The sequence below is a fragment of the Syngnathus acus genome, chromosome 19, assembly GCF_901709675.1.
Source record: "Syngnathus acus chromosome 19, fSynAcu1.2, whole genome shotgun sequence".
Taxonomy (NCBI): Eukaryota; Metazoa; Chordata; class Actinopteri; order Syngnathiformes; family Syngnathidae; genus Syngnathus; species Syngnathus acus.
The window spans coordinates 6412177-6432352 of record NC_051103.1 but is presented as its reverse complement, the minus strand read 5'-3'; the positions used below and the strand labels follow the sequence as shown (position 1 = coordinate 6432352).

The window sequence follows — 20176 nt, the reverse complement described above, 5'->3', positions numbered from 1 at the left end:
AAAAAAAAATCTACACTGTCCCTTTAATGCTAAGCATTTTTGTCATGTGTAAAAAGAAAACTGCCAAAAATGAATGCATTTTTTTTTTTATCTTAGCTTCAACGGCAAAAGACGGCGAGTCTAAAGGTGACAAGATTTGAACATCAGGGCTAGCTGCCAATCTATTGATTTGACGCCTTGAGGAAAGGAACCGTGCTACTTACACTTAAGCAAATCTATATTGGATGAAAAATAAACACAGAAAGTGCAAGGGGGATGAAAAGCTCCCTTGTCAGCGCTATCTCAACTAACCGCTGACATTCATTCCTTTAATGTGTCACTCGTAAACAGTGGCAGGATGAGATTGGACTAATCAATAGCGCCGTGCGTTTACTTTGTCACAAAGATAAGCAGCAGATGGCCTTCGTTCACTTTCCCCTAAAAGGATTCATTTGCTCCTAAAGGCCCGGTCGTAAACGCAACTTAAAAGAAACGGCGCTTTTGAATATTTGATGGCTTTGTCCGAAAGGTCAATAAATGGCATGACCCCGTATAAATGCCTCCGCCTAATCTATCAAGTTGATCACTAAACTAAATAAGCTTAATGTTGTCCAAAACAACAGTGCCACTAAGTGGACAATATGAACAAGTACACACTTGTATTTATTTTTCCTGCTGAATCATATCCAATCATACTAAGGACACGGCCATCTCGTATTAAATATTTTTTTTTTGAGCAGTTGCCAGTGTTTTGTTCTACTCAATCCATATTTTATTATTATCACCACCAGACCCGAGATGTGGGTCATTTCCCGTGCAGCGCCTCCCACGTTTATTCCCCCCGAGAGGCCCGGTGAACTCTTTTCATTTTCTCATTGTGTTATTTTTTTTAATGACTCTGTAGAAGGAAAAGTTGAAACTCCTAATTAATTTCCTTGCATGATAACGCAGCACGGACAACACACAATGCCGTCTCAGGAGGACACAATCTGATTAGCACTCCCCGACACCCCCCCCCCCCCCCCCTTCGCTTTAGTTTTGAAATTGTAAATGAGCAAAAAAAAAAAAAAATCAGGCCTTTGTTGAAGTCACATTTTCCCCAAGGGAAATTTAAGGAGTCACTTTCGGGACAGATAACATTCAATGAATGTGAACATTTTTGTAATAAGGTGTATGACTCAGGTCACATTTCAAATGTTGAAGTCAATGCAAGTTGGGCCTTCTGCAAAAACTCCAAAAAGTCACCAGGGGTCAGTGTTGACCCATGGACAGATGTTGCTGCATATCTTGCTACTCTGACACAAAAAAAAAAAAAAAAAAATACCCATCATACCCCATTCGCGCAAGCTTTTAATGGAAAAAAATATAATTGCATGAAATAATCCAATGTAAATATAGTTAAATTAAGTCACTGGATAAAAATCCTGCATTAAAAAAGATCTAGAGTAAATAGGGAATAAAAATCTAAAAAAAACTTCAATGGTGATATATGATTCGGGGTTACAGACAGCCTTTCAAATGACATTGCTTTATCAGTCCTCTGAGGTGTACAAATCATGCAGGACACAAATTAAGATCTATTTGTCTTTCTCTTATCCACCTGCAGCAGTCAAATGAAATATTTGTCCTCCAAGGCTCCATCAACTGCCATCATATCTCACCGTTTTGCTTGTGAATATTGTCCTTTGATTTTTTTTTGGCCTGCCTTCCTGCGTGGCCGCCCTCGCTATCCCCGCTTGGTATTCCCTCCCACACTTCCAATTATCCTTGACGCGATAAGACGGCGTAATGCGACACGCAAGGGCAAACAGCGGCTCTGAGCAGAAACGGATCGCCCGGCCGGACCGCTTATTCCCTTTTCAACAATTCTCTAAATGTATTTTAAACCCCCGAGCAGATTTATTATTAATTGACATGTGATATATATGCACACAAAACTCCCAGCACGGTCCAGACGGAGCGTAGCTATTCTATAAAGGATCCACACTGCTATTGGGATGCTCATTCTGAAGTACCTTAACATACCACAAGATGGCAGCAGAACAATGTTTTTTAATTAGATATTGTTGGCCTAGCGTCTCCCTCGCCGCCGCCCGCTAACCATAAATCTGCGGCGGCGGCAAATGACTTCTCCTTTCGACGGGCGGAGCGCCGATTGTTATTTGCCGCGATAAAAAGACACCATTGCAAAGTCCCCCTTGGAAGGGACAATAAAGGCAAATATATGAGCAGACTTGTCACAATTAAAGTTCAGAGTTCACTGCCTGCGGTGTTTGCGTCAATTAGGAGGCTCATTAGCAGCCATTAAAAACAGCGATGTGCATCTGGCCCTAATGACATCCAACGAGTACAGTACTGTAATCACCAAGCTATTACCTCTCAGATTAGCTCTTGGAGAAATGTACAATCACTTTTTTTCAGTATTTTGTGAATGGGAATATTGGATGTATTATTTTAAGCTTTAATCCTTTATTTTTGGAGAATATATTTATATTTTTTTCCATGACCGTTGTAGCGTGCTGATGCGACTTGAATTGTTTATGCCATTTTACAGATCCCCCCCCCCCCCACACACACACAGCCCCACAGCCTTCCGATATATAACTTTGAAAAATGGCGTGGCGTCCCCGTCCCCTGCGCTCTGATGGATGGCTTTGACTGATTAAATGAGATGTCTCCGCAGCGGCCCGCTTGAAGGTATGACAAACCCATTTTTACAACGTTAGGGTGCCACGTGAGCGCAGTAAATAAACAGGCAAAAAAAAAAGAAAAGTTGCCCGGGAAGTGAACTGAGTCAGAATTATCTTGGGGCACAAGAACAAGAAAGTCATGAGGTAACTTTACTGTTTATTGGTGGTGTCATCTTACTGGGGAAAAAAAAAGTCTCCATTTCCCAACCTCAACTGACTGAATTCTGACTTTATCCTCAGAATTCTGACTTGAAAACTTTCTCAGAATTCTGAGATAAAAATTCAGAACCCTGTCAACTTTTTTTTTTTTTTTTTCTTCACTGGCCCCTAATCCTCTTTTGTACTTTTCCCCTTTTATTTATTTACGTATCGGCGGTGATTTTTAACCGACGAGTCGACTGTGCGAAGCGCCAATATTCATGTGTGTGGAAAACAATTTGAGAGGAGGGAACCATTTATCAAACCATGTCTCAAGAGTCATTTATTTTCACCAGTCTCCCGTCTTCACTTTGTAGTTTGTTCTCAAGGAATACACTCTACTGTTGCTTGTGTGTGTGTGTGTATGTATGTGTGTGTGTGTGGAGGGATATTGATGGAGTGCTGCCCGAGGAAGACCTCTGCACATGCTGTGCATACAAAGTGCTGCAGACATACAACCCACACGTGTCACTATTTAGTACTCTCATCGGGAGCTTTGCAGAATCTCCTATTCCAGGAAAAAAAAAAAATCACACATCAGTTGTTTGCCCACAACTGGAATAAGGCTTGCAAACAGGAACAAAATAATCGCCATTTTCCCACCATCGTCAAAATAGTTCCGCTGATGCTAATGCTAAAGTCGGTAACGCGCGATCCGGCATGCAAATGAAGAATGGAAAAATATTTTTCTGCCTGTCACTGTACATGGCTGGCAAAGATAGATGCAGAAAAATATATGAAATAAATAATAATCATGGAGCCATTAAGTGAAATTGGATCATTTCCCAGTGGTTGGGAATGACTGGAGTAGTTCATTAAGTTGCTTTGCATCCTTTTTTCTCTCCTTTCAGCCATTCTGAGCCATGCATAAGTTTCATCCGGCATGAAATTCAAATGAGCGCGTCTGGCAGGGAAAAATATGCCCACTCCCTTTTTCCCGGCGGGGGGGAGGGTTGGGTTCTCCAGCGTTGATTAATTTTTATCGAAGCAATCTCCATTTGTTTGGGGACATCGCTGAGAGCAGGGGGAAAAAAAAAGGGAATGGGGGCAACATTCAAACGCAACACGACTGACTAATGGAAATAAGGCCGAGTGACATTTGGGAGCCTCAAAGTCAGATGTTGTTTCAGTTTCATGACTTGCTGACTGCTGCTCAAAGAAGTCTTATCTTCATTTGATAAAAGATAAGGCCCACTGTTCTGTGGTGCTGCGCCGTGAGTGTATATAAATCAAAAGGCTGATAAAAAAAAAAAAAGTTAGATAGCGCCAGTTCAGCAGATGACACTTGCTCCTTGTTTGGACTGCACTCGATCAGATGAAGATACGGCGCAAAGGTGACATGTGGACTACTCAGCCGAGTCCGCCGCCGCTCAAGTCATACTTTGCCTGACATCTGCTTTTTTTCTTTTTTTGAGCATTCATCACAGCTCAAATGGCAAATCTCAAATGTGTAAAACGATTGCAAGATGTTTACAGAGTAGATTTGTGCCACCGTTTACTGCAAAGTGAAGCGGGAAAAACGCGTCAGGTGTTTAATGAGCTTAGTCAAGATAAGGCGGAACGTCAACAATTTGTCCAAAACGATTTCACGCCACCAAAAAAACCATTGGCACTGAAAAACAAACCTTGACAAATAAAATGTAGATATAAAAAAAAAAAAGAATCTGATTTGAAAAAAAAAAAAGTATTGAAGTGCAAAAAGAGGTCGCCAACGCATTGCTGCACAAGAAATGATTCCTCAAAAATATTTCATATCATTTCCGCCGCCGAGGAGCAAATAAAAAAGGAAAACAGGTAATTCGGGCTATTATTTCCACATCAAAATAAATCTCCCTACGTGCTATCTACACAGCTGGAAGTGCATCCTGCAGGTGAATGGCCACTAAGCCGGCGCGGCGCCGCCGCCATTGCCGCTTTTAATTGAACAATTTATAATGCCACGCCGACCGAAGGTGCGCCGATAAGACCCGCAGCCGCTAAACTGATAAAATGCCTTTATCGCACCGGCGCGCCAATGTCTCACCACCGCTTCCGTCGATGAATTTGCCTTCCTCGGGCAGATACGAAAAGGAAGTGGCGCCCACCAAACACCAGCGGATAACAAGTCTGGCTTGCTAAAGTGACCCAAGTTGCATACTAAGCGGCGCCATCTTGAATCTTGTGCTATTCTCCGTCTGGACAAGTCAAGTCGCACTAACGACGTCCTGCGATGCTTCCGAACGGCCAAACCGTTCCATCCTCAATGGCTCCGTCTCCACGGCGACTTGTGTCTTTGAGCAGCCGCTGACACTTGAAGTGAAATAAACCCGCCATAGGAGGCCGTCTCTACTCTTGTCAGTCTGTCTGCTGTTTTACTGCCTTTGTGCTTCTTCGACAAGCCTTCGCCGACGCACAATAGCCGAGGCCGTCGAGACGACGTGAAGCGGGCGCCCGGGTTTTACGCAATGTCAAAGCATTGTTGGTTTATACAGATTGAATTCAGACCTATAGGGGGCAGTAACATGAGTCCAAGTGGGTGCCGCTGCTAAATTTATAACCCTAATATCGAAGTCGATAGCTTGATATCATCAATTTGGCGAGGTGGACAATTTATGAAGCAAGCAGAATTTTCCATCACAGCTTGGGAATTCCCAGACTCCAAGTAAGTACGTACGTAAGCACTACTTTGGGCCGAATGGATTCATCTAGGTCAACCTCTCAGTGCTGCGTCCATCATTACGCAGAAACATGAAGAGAACAAACAGTGAGCCGGAATGAAAATAAGATAACGAGGACTGGAACATGGTGTTGAAAATGGCTATCTGGCGCTCCCCGAAGAGATGAATAATGCAAAATGGCTGACTCCGTGTTGCTTTTAGTTTTTTTGCCATGTGAGTAAACCTCATTAACAGTTCAAGACCAGCTACCTATTCATGAGCTCCACATAAATATTTTTTCAACATTCCTCGTCGAGATGTGAGCTCGGCTCACGAGGGCCAGGAATGAGACTCAATCTTTTTTGTATGAGGCCTGACCTACATGAGAAAATCCCAACTAGGTTAGGCTGTGATGTGCCGGAAGGCCGGCTGGCAGTCTTATTATTCTATAATTCAAGTGCCAGGAGCTTCTTAAGTGACCAATGCCATCCATATGTATATATGAGTTCGCCTCGGTTTCTGTGGCAACGACACTTTGGCATCATTTTGCTATATTTTAATAATCACAGCGGTTTTTTTCCCCCTCAATGAATTTGGAAATTCTGTGTCGACTGTGAGATGGAAGCTCAACACTTGATTTGCGGGTGGCCGTCTGCAGCCAACCAGCCGCAGCGGTGCTAAATAATATAGCAGCCTGTGATGTAAGCTCACATGCTGCATTTTTCATGAGCCCACTTAAGTCAGGAGGTAATTAAAGTTTTTTTAAAGCGAAACTTGACCCCCATGACCCCCGTCAGGTCGTCATTACACTGCGAAGCCTGTCCCCTGCCTGACAACGGTGCTCGGCGATGACACAGTTGTTGAGCATAACGCTCTTATTTTGTTATATGGATAGCAACAGGTAGAATGACATTTTAATTAATCTTCTACCAGCAGGTTAATTGTTCTGCCTGTCACTGTATAGTACATCAATGATATTGAGAGATGAATAAAGATATGAATGGCCCCGATAGCGCTGACTGCTCTGTCACTTTTCTTGTTATATGCAACCTGGAATTTAATTTATAAGTATTTCCCTTCCTTCCTACTGTCTTCTCTTGTTCATATTTGTCAAAGCTAAAGTGGCCTTAACTTCAATTGTTTTAAAGCAACCGCATATGAAATGTCAAGCGGTGTCGCTCCGAATAACGGATGTGCGGCAAATGATCAACTCTGCAACTTTTTCTCCCCGCCGTCGGAGAAAATAACTTATTGCTTTTCTGTCACCGTTTTTAGGGCTCGGCGCTCGCCGCAAAACGCCGGCCGGCCGCACGACATGATGAATTGGGGGAGCAAAGTGGAGAATTTAGCGGCTGAAAAGGCAACGCGTCCCTCAGGAGTGGCTGGAGAACCAAAGCGATTTTACAACGCCCGTCTGAGAAGTGGACAAGAACAAGACGTTAACAAGTGAGTGGAAAGTCGTGGCGGCGAGAAGGATTAAATGCTTACTCTGCAAAATACACAATATAAGCAGTTCAATTAGGGATTCAGTGTAACTCATTTTTTTGCGTCCCTATATAGGACAGGATAGGGCAGCCAATTTAAAAAAAAAAAAAAAAAAACCATTCTAGCTATTATGTCAGCCTCCCGTGCATTAATTAGTTTCGGCTTCCCACATGATCTTTACATCCAGTACATCATATTTAATCGTCTGCTTTGTCTTGAAAGCATTTGAATCCATTATTTTATTGTTGGAATGCACAGTATTGTTTGATTCGGGCCGTTTGGGAGCCCATTACCAAGCGGCGGCTTCATTTCACGCTTCTTTAGCAGATCCGATCAGATTTATGGCGAAACCGGGCGAGAACCTTCGAGGCTGCGTCGCAAACATTGACGTTTTTTTTAAAAATCATGTCCATCTGGGAGGAAAGGTGCAAAACACGGACGGCCGTGGGCAACGGAAAGAATCTCGACCTTGGAGTTGGGTCGGGCAGTTGCACGCCTCTCCAAACTGAACAATAATATCGTAAAAGCAGACGATTCCATACATTAGGCGATGCCAGTGTGTCTAATCAAGTGTCCACTTTTGTGTAGCGTCGGCGTAATATGCTTGAAATGACTCGAGCGGGCTCGTCTCCTGTGCGGGCAATGTGGCGGCAAAAGAACCATTTGGGTGTCATTACCTTTTTGGCGGGGAGGGATAATAGCATTAAAGGATTATGACCACCATCTGAAACCAAGCAAAGAGAAACATGGCCTCTTTTTGCATCATCCGTTCAGCGAGGAGGAACCCTAATGGGATCGGCCTTGACATTCTGCAAAATGTAAACTTTGTAGAGGAAATCGAAGCTAGTGTTCGTATTTGGAGCATCGTTTTGGCAATTTATATATATTTTAAAAAAAAAGTTAGGGTTCAGCATCACTTGGCCGTCATCGCCGTCCGTTTTCGTGTTGAAAGTGAAATTCCTTCCCAGGCGGATGTTAAGTAGGTCAAGCAGCGCATCTATGCGGCTTGGAACGTGGCATGCCAAGGTGCTTAGTGACCAAATCGCCGGCGACAGATGTCACAATATTTGGGCAGTGCGAGTAAGCAAACATTCGTCTGAGTCCAAACAGGAAAAGGAGCTTGATTCGATTCGCAAGGATTCACGACTCAAAATACTACGTTTTGGTAATGCTGGCAGGAGTACTCAACAATTGCAAAATATCACTTTCCCAGATTTCTTTCCCAAATTGTGAATCTAAATAGTCTCATAGCTTCCGTTTGCCCGCTGCCAAGATTATTTTGGTTTCCAGTCTGTTGTATTCCCGATTCATTTTAAAAAGAAACAAACTGGGCTTCTCAAAGGCAACGCGAATAATGCGTCTTTTGTGCGAGGTAATGTGGCTGCCATGGCAACCACTACCTGTTCTTTGAGCTCATTGGTTAGCTAGATGTTTGCTGCTAACAATAAACGGCGCCCCCGTCCGTCGTCCCTCCCTCCCTCGCGATCTTAAATCCCGTGCAAGCAAGCAAGCAACACACTTTGCTCTGTCCGCCAGTGACTGATGCCTGTTTTTTTTTTGTTTTTTTTCTCTTTGCAAGCTGCTCGTGTCTGCACTGAGAATGCAAAGGCAGGAATAATTTATGAGGCGCTCTCCTTGACACTTTGGCGGGCGGGGGGCAGTGCGCCGGTGAGGGTGTGAGCGAGGCGATTGCAACATGGCAGGTGAAAATAGCCGTGATGCCCTTTTTTTGATTTGAGCCAGATCGCTTCTGATCTTTTGGAATTTTTTGTCGAGTATTTGCACACATTTTGTTTTTACTTTCTAGGCCGGCCCCGAGCAGCTGTGCCCTTAGCGCAAGTAGGACGGCCGGTTTCTCGGGGTGGCGTGCTGGCTCAGCAGCCCATTTGTAGGTTGGCGTCCCTCGATGGCCTCTCGCATCTGTTGCTTTTCTTCAGCTGCTCTATTTACCTTTCGCCAGCTGCTCACGTCCGCCGAAAACTGTCTTCGGGCCCGTGCACACGTGTTGATGTCTGCAATTTGGACGAAACTAGCTCAAACAATCTTGTCTGGCTATTCCACGCACTAACGAGTTAGAATCTAAAAAATCGGATCGATTTTAGTCGGACTGAAATATTCAAGCCTTGTGAGTTTGGGTGGGCCCCTTTTACAGACTATCTGATCAAGTCGCATTGAGCATGAAGCAAAATGAATTTTATAGCTTGAAATATGAAGGAGGCGGTTTCAAACGCTGACTTCAATTTTTTTATTTATTTTTTTACATAATGCATTCAAGGAAAATCAATGGAGATCTCCCGTGCAGGGAATATAGTTGCATTTAAAGCGGCTTGCAAATCAACAATTGCGCCTTTACAAGAATAACAATTGAAGTTTTTAAAACATTTCCGTTTGCTGAATCAGCGACATTCTAATTGGCATACGTTTAAACCCGGCGAGCGTCACGTCAGCGGCGACGGGAGGCGGGACGACGTGAACAGATGGCGCCGCCATCACTAATTGGCGGCAGAAAAGAAGCGTTTGGATGTAACAACATGCCCTTGTGATGTTGATGCCGAGTTCCATTTTTTTTTCATTTGTTGCCGTCTGCTGATTAAAGTGAAGTGCTTTTCACTCTGGCAACAGGCCGGGCTGCGAGAAGCTTTCGTCAAACTAAAAATAGAATTCACGGCTGATGACTTTTAATGTCGGCTTGTTAACTTTATTTATAAGTCCACGCGTTGGCAATTTCGATCAGTAGAACACGATTTGCAATGAATTTTCCAATTTTGTGTGTCTTCATGCAATTGATAGGGCCAAGGTGGGGGGCTGCATTTCGCCACCGAGATTTGTTGACTATTTTGGACGACGTATTTTCATCAAGAAAAATAACACCGCTAGCAAAGCGTGTCGGCCGTGTGTATTATTAATTCGCCGAATGATTGTCGAATGTGCTCGCTCGCTTTCGCTTTTGTTGTGACCTTGATGGGGCCTTTTCATCCGTGGCTTTTTCATAGCCGCCGGGGGGGCACCGGCAGGTATTTCAAGAACGCTCCAGCGAGCGTTCTAATCCAAAGCTTAGCATTAGCATTGGAATGACCTCGGAGTTAGCGTAATTTCCATTCGGCCGTGTGGACCGGAGCCATATTGCGGCGGCCTGGAATAAAAGCGATGTGGACTCATGATGTGCCAGCTGCTTAATGGGACACTCTGCAGCCATCCTGGCCCGGGAGCACCACAATAAAATAGTGCTTTGCCGCCACCAAATAATAACAGTGCCGTCCAAAAAAGACAGACGCGTGGAATGGGAAAGCGGCGGGCTCTTCAAGGACGATGTCTTCGAAGTGGTCGGCGCTAGATTCCGCTCTCGTCATCTTCATTTTCAAACGAGGGCTTTGATTATTCCCGAGGACGATTGTCAGAGTCGGTCTGTGAGTCGTAAGCCTCCCGCAGTGTTGTTTTCAAAGTCCGTGGCTTGCAAACGTAGCGCGTGAGCGCCAAGACAAAGCCGGGCTGAGTCCGATTGATCCCATCCGTCATCATCACGGCTCTATTTGTTGAGATGTCTCGGCGGTGACGTTTAGCATTTCGCGGGAGTGGAAAAGAACCGCTAAGGGGAAATAAATAAAACAGTACCATGTGTTCATTGTATTGAAATGAAAGAAAAATGAAATGATTTCATTCAAAAAAAGAATTAAACAGCTCAAAGTAAACATCACAGCACATTTCATACTCCTATTTTTTGGATGACACAATCTGTTTCCATAGCAGCCACATGCAAACGTTCTCCCCGAACCGACTCGCTCGCCAGTCGGGTTTGATTTGAGACGAGTCTTAAAACGCGTCCTAATGAAAGTGGCAAATCGCGATTGTGCGAGAACTAAATCACAATGTAATTTCAATTAACGGCGCACTTTTACACCTTTTTACGGCAATGATAACCAAACGGAACACGTCAGCAAAATATCGACGCTGTAAAAAGCCAAATGGACATCAACAAAAGGTGCCGCGTGAAGATAAGAGCAGCTTCTAAATTACACACTTTACGTTGAGTACCTTTTGCTTCAAACTTCCCAAAAGTACCCCCTGACACTTGTGGATTTTTTTTCATTTGGGTGTGATAATGATGGCAAAAAAAAATCTTGAATGGTGAAATGCGAGTCAAGATAGCCGCGAGCACTTTTGGGCCATCTATTCATAGTGAGGGGAATCCAATTAAGATTAGAAATGTACCTAAAGGAGAATGTCAAGACTTCAGATGGAGGGAGAGGGGGTGAAAAAAAAGGTGCCTATATATTTTGAGAGGAAAGTAAATCATATATTCAAATGATTAACTTTATTTTAAGGGTGGGTGAATGGCAACATGAGCTATCGCGTTGACGGTTGCTAGGCAACTTGGATATTTTAACATGATCATAGTAGATGCCATTTGACTGACTTCATTTCAACTGAGCCATCATTATTATTGCTTCTATTTGAATTTTAGATTCCGAAAGTCATCCGGATGCTTGAAAAAAAAAAAAAAATCTCATCCAATATATAAGCCACCAAAATTCTGCTTATGACAAACATAAGTAAAGTGGCTGGCAAGCTGCCTGATCATAAATATTGTTCTCGGTGTCTTCGGGGCAGCTCTGTGAATATTCGCTGAAATTAATTACAAGTCACCTGGGATGTAATTATAGCAAGCCAGGCTTCTTTGTTGTTTCACCCCCGCTCATCTTTTTCCATTACGCGTTTAGTATTCTCCATCACGCGCCTCCTTGTTGCCGCGGGAGCCATCTTGTCCACCCCCCACCCTCCCCGAGGCGTCTTCGGCCTCTTTTCATGGTGGCCGGTTTGAAGGCTCGCCGGTCTCCCCCGCCGGGAGACTTCTAGCGCGAGGCCCGGGGACATAGTCACGGGTCGTGAACTCTAGGAAGAGAAAGCGGCGCTGTGTGGAGTTTTGAAATTCAAATCTCGTTTTCTCTTTATGGCTCCCTTGGTTTTATTTGCGGGTCAGGAGGGTATGGCGCCGAGCACCTCGCAAACACGCGGAAAGTTTGAACAATGGACGGCGAGAAGGGCTGAGAAATCATTAGTATCGCAATGACACTTAAGAAATAAAAGTTAGCGGGTTCACACCAGGTCGTGCTTTTTAAATACCTCTCGGGCAACATTTGGCATGCCGCTTTGGCACGTGCACACGTGGCGTGCCAGTCGAAACGCGAGTGGCAAGCGACGAAAGAGAATTGCCACCAGCAGTGAAGGAGTCGTGAGTCAGTGTGCTGATTCGGCTCCGCTGAATATTTATTAGCCTGTACGCTGCAATGTGCAAATGTGAACTCTGAGATTGTATTGCTGTAAAATGGCCGCTGTCACAACTAAGGGGAAAAAAAAGCAAAGCGATACCGCCGCACAGAGGGACGTCGTGTTTGGCCACGGTCATAAAAGTATCAGCGGCGACTGCTGGGGAGTCGTTGGAGAAAAGCAAACGCAGAGTGAGACAATATCGCGCGTGACAAATGATAAAAGGCCGATAAGCGACGAGCCCGGGCGGCGGACGCGAAAAGGCGATTAGAGAAGCCGCCTTGTCTTTGAACCGCGCTAGGACTTCCTCTCAGGTACGAAAGCTTCCCGCTGGATGCTTCCCACCCGCCGAGTTAAAAGTGCAATCGTATTACCGATTGTTGTCTTTAGCACGCGGGGACGGCGGCGCCATAAAAGGCGGGCAAATTGCCCGGCAGCCACCGAGCCGTGATCTGCTCAATCCATTAGCATAAGAGACTGTTTGCTTTCAATTTGTAGCTGCGAGGGGAGAAATGAAGGCATGTAATCGGCCCGTGGATTCCAACATCGAAACAAAGCCGCTCTTTGGAAAATCAACACTTGCTGCGGCAAAAATAAGACCAAAAAAAATCATCTTCAACATCACAAGGTCTTTGAACCTAGCTTGAACCATCATCGCCATGGTTACCAGCACGTGCCATTGTGCCACCCTCATCTTATTTCCAAGTCAAAAAAGAAATCACTCATCTCTCTGTAATTATCGTTTCATTGATGGGAATCGTGACTCAACCGGTCTCTTCCCGAAACGAGAAGCGCACTCGAGCTTACGCACGCCCGACGTGTGAAAAACAAAACGCGGAGCTGTCGTAAATATTTCCCCCATAGGAAATAAAAGAATCGGAAGTGAATCGAAAGAGTCATCGGAATTGCATTAGCGGGACAGACGATGACTCAAGTTTGCAGTCATCCACATATTATTGAGCGTTCCTAACAAATGGACGTGGTTGCGCAAGAGTGGAGCATGTTCACGCACCGTGCCCACTTATCGACCGGCTTGTCACATGTACGCGAGGGGCCTTTGCTCTTAGTCGGACTTTGGTGCCTCGGCGCCCCGAGGGGATCCATCGAGCCGTTCCGATGCTGAAGCTTCCAAACAAGGCCGGTGCGCTGCAGCTGTCTTCTTTCAACTCAAGTTTTGGCATTTTTGAGTAGTCGGCGTGAAGCACAATTAAAGCTTAGGACGTCAGTCACCGGTTGGATTCTTTTGTAGATGGGAATGCGCGAGATGTTTTGTCTGCAAGACAGCCAAGCGATTGTTTTGATCGCTCGCGCTGTGATAATTGAACATTTTGATCATTAGCGGAAAAAAATAAATAAACATGCCAGCTTGATCTCACCATTATGAAACATATATGTATGTGTACGCACAGCACAGTTCCTTTTTTTAGCAAATTAGCGCCATTTCCAGTGGTTGTTATTTTAGGCGGCATTAAAAAAAGAAGGGTCTGTCAGTCTTGGCGACGGCCTTACCCCGACAATTTTTAATTAAGGCTGATAAATATGATCGATGTCAACCGTTAAAAAGCAAACGCGAGAACAAATTCAAATGTGGATGACGTGCAAGTTCCGCTTTTCATTCATAAATGAGAGCTGAGGTGATGGAGAAATGGATGTCGCGGCCATCCCGGAAGGGAATAGAAGTTGTTTCTCTGGCAGCCTGCCTACATTTGTGCTTTCTTGTGGACGCTGAACCTTACGTTCCAAGGTTAACACTCAAGTGCTGTTTTCCGTCGCGACAACGTCACTAAAAGCTCCCGTCTGCGCCTTCTCACTGTGTGTGTGTGTGTGTGTGATGTCATGTGCATACACACAAACACATTCAGTCAAAAAGGGCACGGCGTTCATTCAACTGTTTAAAAAAATGTGCTTTTGAAGCAAACGTGGTGAAGCAGCATTTGGCAGCTGTGCTGGCCATTGAAGCATTGTTCAAATGAATTTCACAAAATGACAAAAGCCGCTCCCATCGGTCGAGGCTTTTTCCGATGTTCGGCTCTTCATTAAGTCTCTCGGGATTTTTTTTTCGTGCGTGTAAATGTCTCGTAAACAAGCCTCCATCATTTTATTTGCCGACTTCATTTCTTCTAAATAGGCCGGCGGTCAGATTGGCGAGCACCTCTGGCCAATTAAGGAGGAAAATTTACAACAAACATCCCAACGTCGCCATCTAACAGCGCAGTCCATCCATGCATTATTAAGAAGCGGGGTGAATAATACATAAAGGCCGGTGTTTCCCAAATTATTCTTGTAGCCGCGCTGGCCCGCAGCTTGAATTAATGAGACGCAGGCAAAGACTCGCTTGAACAGTTTGTGAGCGTTGCAAGACCGGATTACAAGGCGGGAATTTCCACAAGTCAATGCACGAAGTACGTCCACGTCGTCCGAGAATAGAAAAATATGAAAGGCCGCCAAATGTAATTTTACGTCTTTTTTACTCGGCCGCCGTCGAGTGACACGTGGAGCTCAAGTGCTCGTCGATGAGTCGATGGAGGTCGGTCGAGTGGGTGGGTGGGAAACGCTCGGCCAATCGAGTGAAGTGAGTCCGAGCTCGTTTAAAGCAAACAAACGGAGCGTGAAGGACGCCGTGGTGAACGTCTTCATATGTGGTTGACGGGCAAAAAAAAAAAGAATCCAGTTGGTCTTTCTGCAAATTCTCGTTCAAGCCGAGCCTACTTCGGCCAAGGTCTTTGACTCTGACTCTTGATCTTTGGTCCCACCACACAAGGCAAATAGAAGAGGCCAAAAGCCAACAAGCTCTTTTCGATTTTTCTTCCAAAAGCATCACAGGATGGAGAGTCGGCACCGACGCAGCCAGGCGGAGAAGCGAGCTCGGTCTCGCCGGACCCGTTCCCTGAAAGCTCCCGGTCAAAGGTTGAACGTAATGATATCCAGAGAAATGCTTGCCTTCAAGCCACGATGGATGAAGCCAGCCGGGCCTCCCGAGATGATGGATTAATTACCCGCCCGCCGACAATAGATGTCCGGCGACGCAAAACAATCCCGAGTCAGGTGGAGTTCTTTGGGGAAAAAAAAGGGGCGGGATTAAGCTTCTTATTGAAATGGGCCAACCCCATTAAACATAATCCTATTTCACACTGTTGGATCCCAAGAATGTATTTCACCCTTTGTGCTTTATAAAAGAGGCCATGGCAAGGATGGGAGGAATTATTGCAGCACAGGATAGAATTATTATTTTTTTTTACTGTGAACTGGTCATAGTAGCGCTTTAGCAAAGAATGAATTTTTTTAATGTCTGAAATTCTACTAAATCCTCCTGAGATTACATCCAGATGCAAATGATTTGAAAAAATATCTTCAAATTTTGGGGTCAGCGGCGGGGGAACTAGATTAGCACGTCGCCGCCAGCGCTTGATGTTTATGAAGAGATGACGCGCTCGCTTGGGAATCTTAGATGCGGGAAGAGCCGCCATCTTTCCCCGCCCACTGCGACCTAACTTTCCTCCTCGTCTCATCTCCCTCAATTTGCTCGCCTCAGCACTCGCGTGATACGCTCAAGATTCTTTTTTTTACTCTCACCACCCCGAGACGAGCAACCCCAATGTTGTGCCTCAACATCTAGCTGTTACTTCTCCTGCCACTAGGGGGCGCACTTGTATTGCACCCAGGGTCTTGCTATGATATGCCGCCATGTACAGGCCCTGGTCAATTTCAGTGATGCTGCGTACTTTCAAAATCCATACGTCACACGTGCGGCCGTGGATCTTGAATCGAGACGGAGCTCGCTTGAAGGTGGAACGCAAAAAAAAAAAAAAGCTGCGAGCTTCAAACAAGTGTTGAAGTCTCAACTTGAAGTCAAGTCGCTCTTCAATTTTCATGCTGCTGTTTGGTTTTGTTTGTTGGGTGGAAGCCCGGCGCCCTGCTCGCTGGCTCGCTGGCTCGCTGGCTCGCCCCTCCTCATCCTCTCTCCATCCCTCCCCTCCCTGGGGTGTGTCTGCCTCTCCTCTCCATGCAGCGCGAGTGTGTGTGTGTACATGTGTGTGTGCGCGGCGCCGCCGTTGCCGCCTCCCTCCCTTCTTTCCTTCTGCATCTGCTGCAGAGCTTAGCCAACGCATCTCGAACGCGCTCCGTCATCATCATCATCTATTTCATCTTTTTCTTTTTTTTCCCGCAGCTATGGAGACGGGACAATCGCCGGGCGTCACTTTGGAAGTGTTGAGGACGTCAGCTGGGACGCGCGGCGACGCATCACTGGATTGAGCCAGCTGTCCGTCCGTCGCTCCGTCTCCAGGAGCCGCTGCCGCCGCTGCATCGGGTTTTTTTTTTTTTTTTTTTCTTCCCTCCCAACCCCTCCTTGGCTCTCCATCTCCAATTCTGCTGCTTGCGCCACTGTGGGAATGCGGCGGAGGTGAATCAGTCGCAAAGGTGTCGATGAATCCTGGCGCCGGGAGCGGAGCTATTTACAGAGACGAGAAGCGGGCTGCGGGCGGTCGGACACCTACCGAGCCACCCCCCCCCCCCTCTCCCCCCCTCCAGTCCACTTGGGGAACCCATCCAGCTGTCACCCCGGATCGGTTGGATCATCATCTCACTCGGACTTCACGTCCACGGTGGATTACTAAAACAGCAAAATAAGAACGGGGCGAGCGGGCAAACTTGAACTCGGATGGCCCAACTGAACGAGGGAACGACAATTTTTCTGACGACCGCGCTTGGATTTACAGCTCTGGTCTCCTCCACCTTGCGACGGATCGATACCCAGTTTTTTTTTTTTTTTTAAACAAGGGAGTGAAGCATCTCGGGATTTACCGTCGCTTCGTTTGAGGCCCCCCCCACCCACCCACCCTCCTTTCCTTCCGTCCCTCCATCGCTCCATCTCACCTGTTTGTAACCTGTGCGCTTGTGTGTGTACTTCCTTGCGCTCCGCCAGAGGGAGTACGGCTTGTGTGTCTGCATGCGAGTGCTGTGCCAGCGTTTAACGACTTCCATGACTGTCACATGTGCTCGAGTGGTGCGCGTATGCATGTGCCTGTAAATAGAAAGGCTTGCCGTGTATGTAAGATGTGCCGCTTTGGTTCGCCACCCTCCCTTCCTTGGCTGCGCCACTTGATCTTTTGGAAACCCGTTTGACCTCCAAAAGCTCCCCCGAGAGACGGAAAGCAGGATGAGCGAGCACTCGGGCGCCAGCACGCTGGCGGCTATGACGTTGGAGGAGCCGGGGGCGGAGCAAGCGTCCCCCCGGGCCCCGGGCCCTTTCCGCTGCGGCCCCTGCGCCGTGTGGCCTCGCCAGCAGACCTGGCTGTGCGCCGTGCCCTTGGTGATGGGCTTTGTGGGCCTGGGCCTCAGTCTCATGCTGCTCAAATGGATTGTGGTGGGATCCGTCCAAGACTACGTCCCCACCGACCTGGTGGATCCCAAAGGGAGCATGGGACAGGACCCCATATTCCTTTCCAAACCCAGCGCCATGCCCAAGGGGCCGGACATTTCTACCGCCACCACGTCTACCGCCGCCACGGTTTCCACGACAACGCCGCTAGCCGCCGACGGCACCGCGCCGGCGCCGAGAACTCGATCCGGGCCGCCGGCCAACCATACGGCCAACGGCGAAGGCAACCGGGCCCCGCACCTCCACAACCGCGTTGGCACCCGAGTGGGCGGGACCACGCCGACCGTGTCCGCCACCCGCGCCCCCCGAATGACGCCGCCGCCCGGCAGGAAGGAAGTGACCCCTCGCAGCACGGTCAGAAAAGGAAGCGGCGGGCGCAACGGGGCCGGCCACTCAAAACCCGGACTGACCCCCTCCACAACCGGGGCCTCGGCGACCTCCAGCACCACCACCACCACCACCACTGTGAGGATCACCACAAAGGCCCCGACGACGACGAGCGCCTCTCAGCCAGTCAAGCCCACGGCTCGTTGGACTCACGGGCGGCAAGGAAAGGCACTGGCCACTCGACCGCACCACCGCTTCCGGACACGTGAGTCACTACTTTTCCTATATCACGTGTCGGGATGGCGACCTGCTGTCTTCACGTTAAGTCTCCGGCAGCTTTCCTAGATGCCGGAGACTGAGAAGACATCAGGTCAACATCACACAGTTTGAAGGTGACTTCTGGGCCAATTGTTTTCCATGTGTAAGATCAATCAATACTTCTGTGACCTCATCGGAGGCACTCGACCTCCAGTTCCTCGTGGCTCCTCGAGACTACGCTGGACTTTCATGGTAGTGGGCTAATAACAGAATGCTACTTCTAATCGCAAGAGTGAACTGGATTAACAATGACTCATGGTCTGAAAATGTAAAACATTGCTTTTATTAACCCCCCGGGAAGTGGAGAGTGGACAGATTATCATTAATTGTCTTCATTAGCCCAAACTGATACCCGGGCAGATCCTCAGGGGTTTCGCCCCTTCTCGTCTTTATCTTTCACTTATGCATTAATCCGATAATCCACCGGAAGATTTGATTTCCTTGGTTGGCAGTTTTTGTCGAGAGCTTGCTGTGATTGAGGAGGGCCGGTTTGTGGGTTCAGATAAGCAGGGGAGGGGCAAAAGGTGAGTTCTGACTTCCTCATGGCGGGAATCCAATGGACTGTCTGATGTTAGAGTGGAGCAGCGTTGCATGAAAGAGGCAGCGCCGTCCGTTCGATACGTTCCATGAACGACGATAACAAATGGAGCTCGGCTGCAGAAATGTAGAAACAACCATCCTAATGACCTCACTTTTCTTCGGATGGCCGACTTTCAGAATTGCCCTCGAATAACCTTTGCCGTCGAGTATCTGCACCGCTTTTACCCTTTAAAAAAAAAAAAAATCCTTCCGTCCTTTCCAGAAGCTAACCTCTTAATTTCTTTGCGTCCTTTTAAAGTGTGGCCGTATTAGCTTGCTGAAATATCTGCTAGTTATGTGCAAGGCAGTGTGTTTAAGATGTAATAACACAACAGAATAAAAAAGTGATGAAACGCTGTGCAAAGCCCGGCCGGCTCCAGGTACTCCCCCCCCCCCTCCTCCCCCCTTGCATCCGCTGCCAATTGATCCGCTACATTGCTAAGTTAGGGGAATAATGCACGTATAAGACTCTCTGGCTAAAGCCACGGCAGAAAGATGGAAATAAACGACAGTCCGATGGTGATGTCATTTTTCCAGCACTGTCTGTGCTAATCTCCTCCTCCGTATATTTTTGTGCTCCCCGTTTCCTTTTATTCTTCCTGTCAGGAGCGTCTGGCAGATTTGGCACACTTAACGTAGCTTGCAAACGTGTCACTTTGTGTGCAAATACTCAATCGTGCTTTGTGTGCGTGTGTGTGCTATTGAGGCGTGTTGGCGCCGTTTTGCTCGAATCGCCGACGATGACGGCGCCGTCCACGTGGCGTCGTCCTCGTGTTTGGTCAACTTGAAAAAAACGAGTTTGCAGTTCATGGTATCGGTCGACATAAAGACTTTGATCAGCTTCATCAGAGTCACCGTAAGCCGTTTGGCGCCGTCAATTGCCTGGTGTCCTGGAAATGACATCACGAGGCGCCAATTGGATCACCGTCGCTAAAGCCGTGCCAAAGTGAGCCGGCCACGCTAACAAAATTCTATTCAAGTCGGAATGAGCAGCTCAAGTCAAAAGCCAAGCGGTTGTTAGGCCTCGCCGAGAGTGAAAAAACAAAAAAAAGCACGAGCCAGACACGCAAACTCTTGATTTTCATGTCTGACGATACATAAAGCCTCGGCGGCGGATTAAAAGCAAAGATAGAAATCCAGTTTGCTGCTCGTCTTTCTCTCACGCTCCCAGAAGGTCAGGCTCAGATTTGCTGGCCGTCCTGTAACAACCGCTCCCATCCATCTGGGACACTTTGTCGGGACCTCCCGCGTGCAATTAAACACGGACGACGCGACTTTCTATTGCGTCGGGCTTAGTTGCTAAGAAACTTTAAGCCCTG

At 47.0% G+C, this 20176-nt stretch overlaps 1 protein-coding gene across 1 annotated transcript in view; it reads left to right on the top strand.

The window, feature by feature from the left end:
* Window positions 1-20176, top strand: part of nrg3b (neuregulin 3b) — a 90999-nt gene that overhangs the window by 1193 nt on the left and 69630 nt on the right. The window contains exon 2 of the mRNA XM_037278801.1: window positions 16806-18225. Within this exon, the coding sequence (XP_037134696.1) occupies window positions 17412-18225 (814 nt within the window). The 5' untranslated portion in view covers window positions 16806-17411. The remainder of the gene's footprint in view (window positions 1-16805; window positions 18226-20176) is intronic.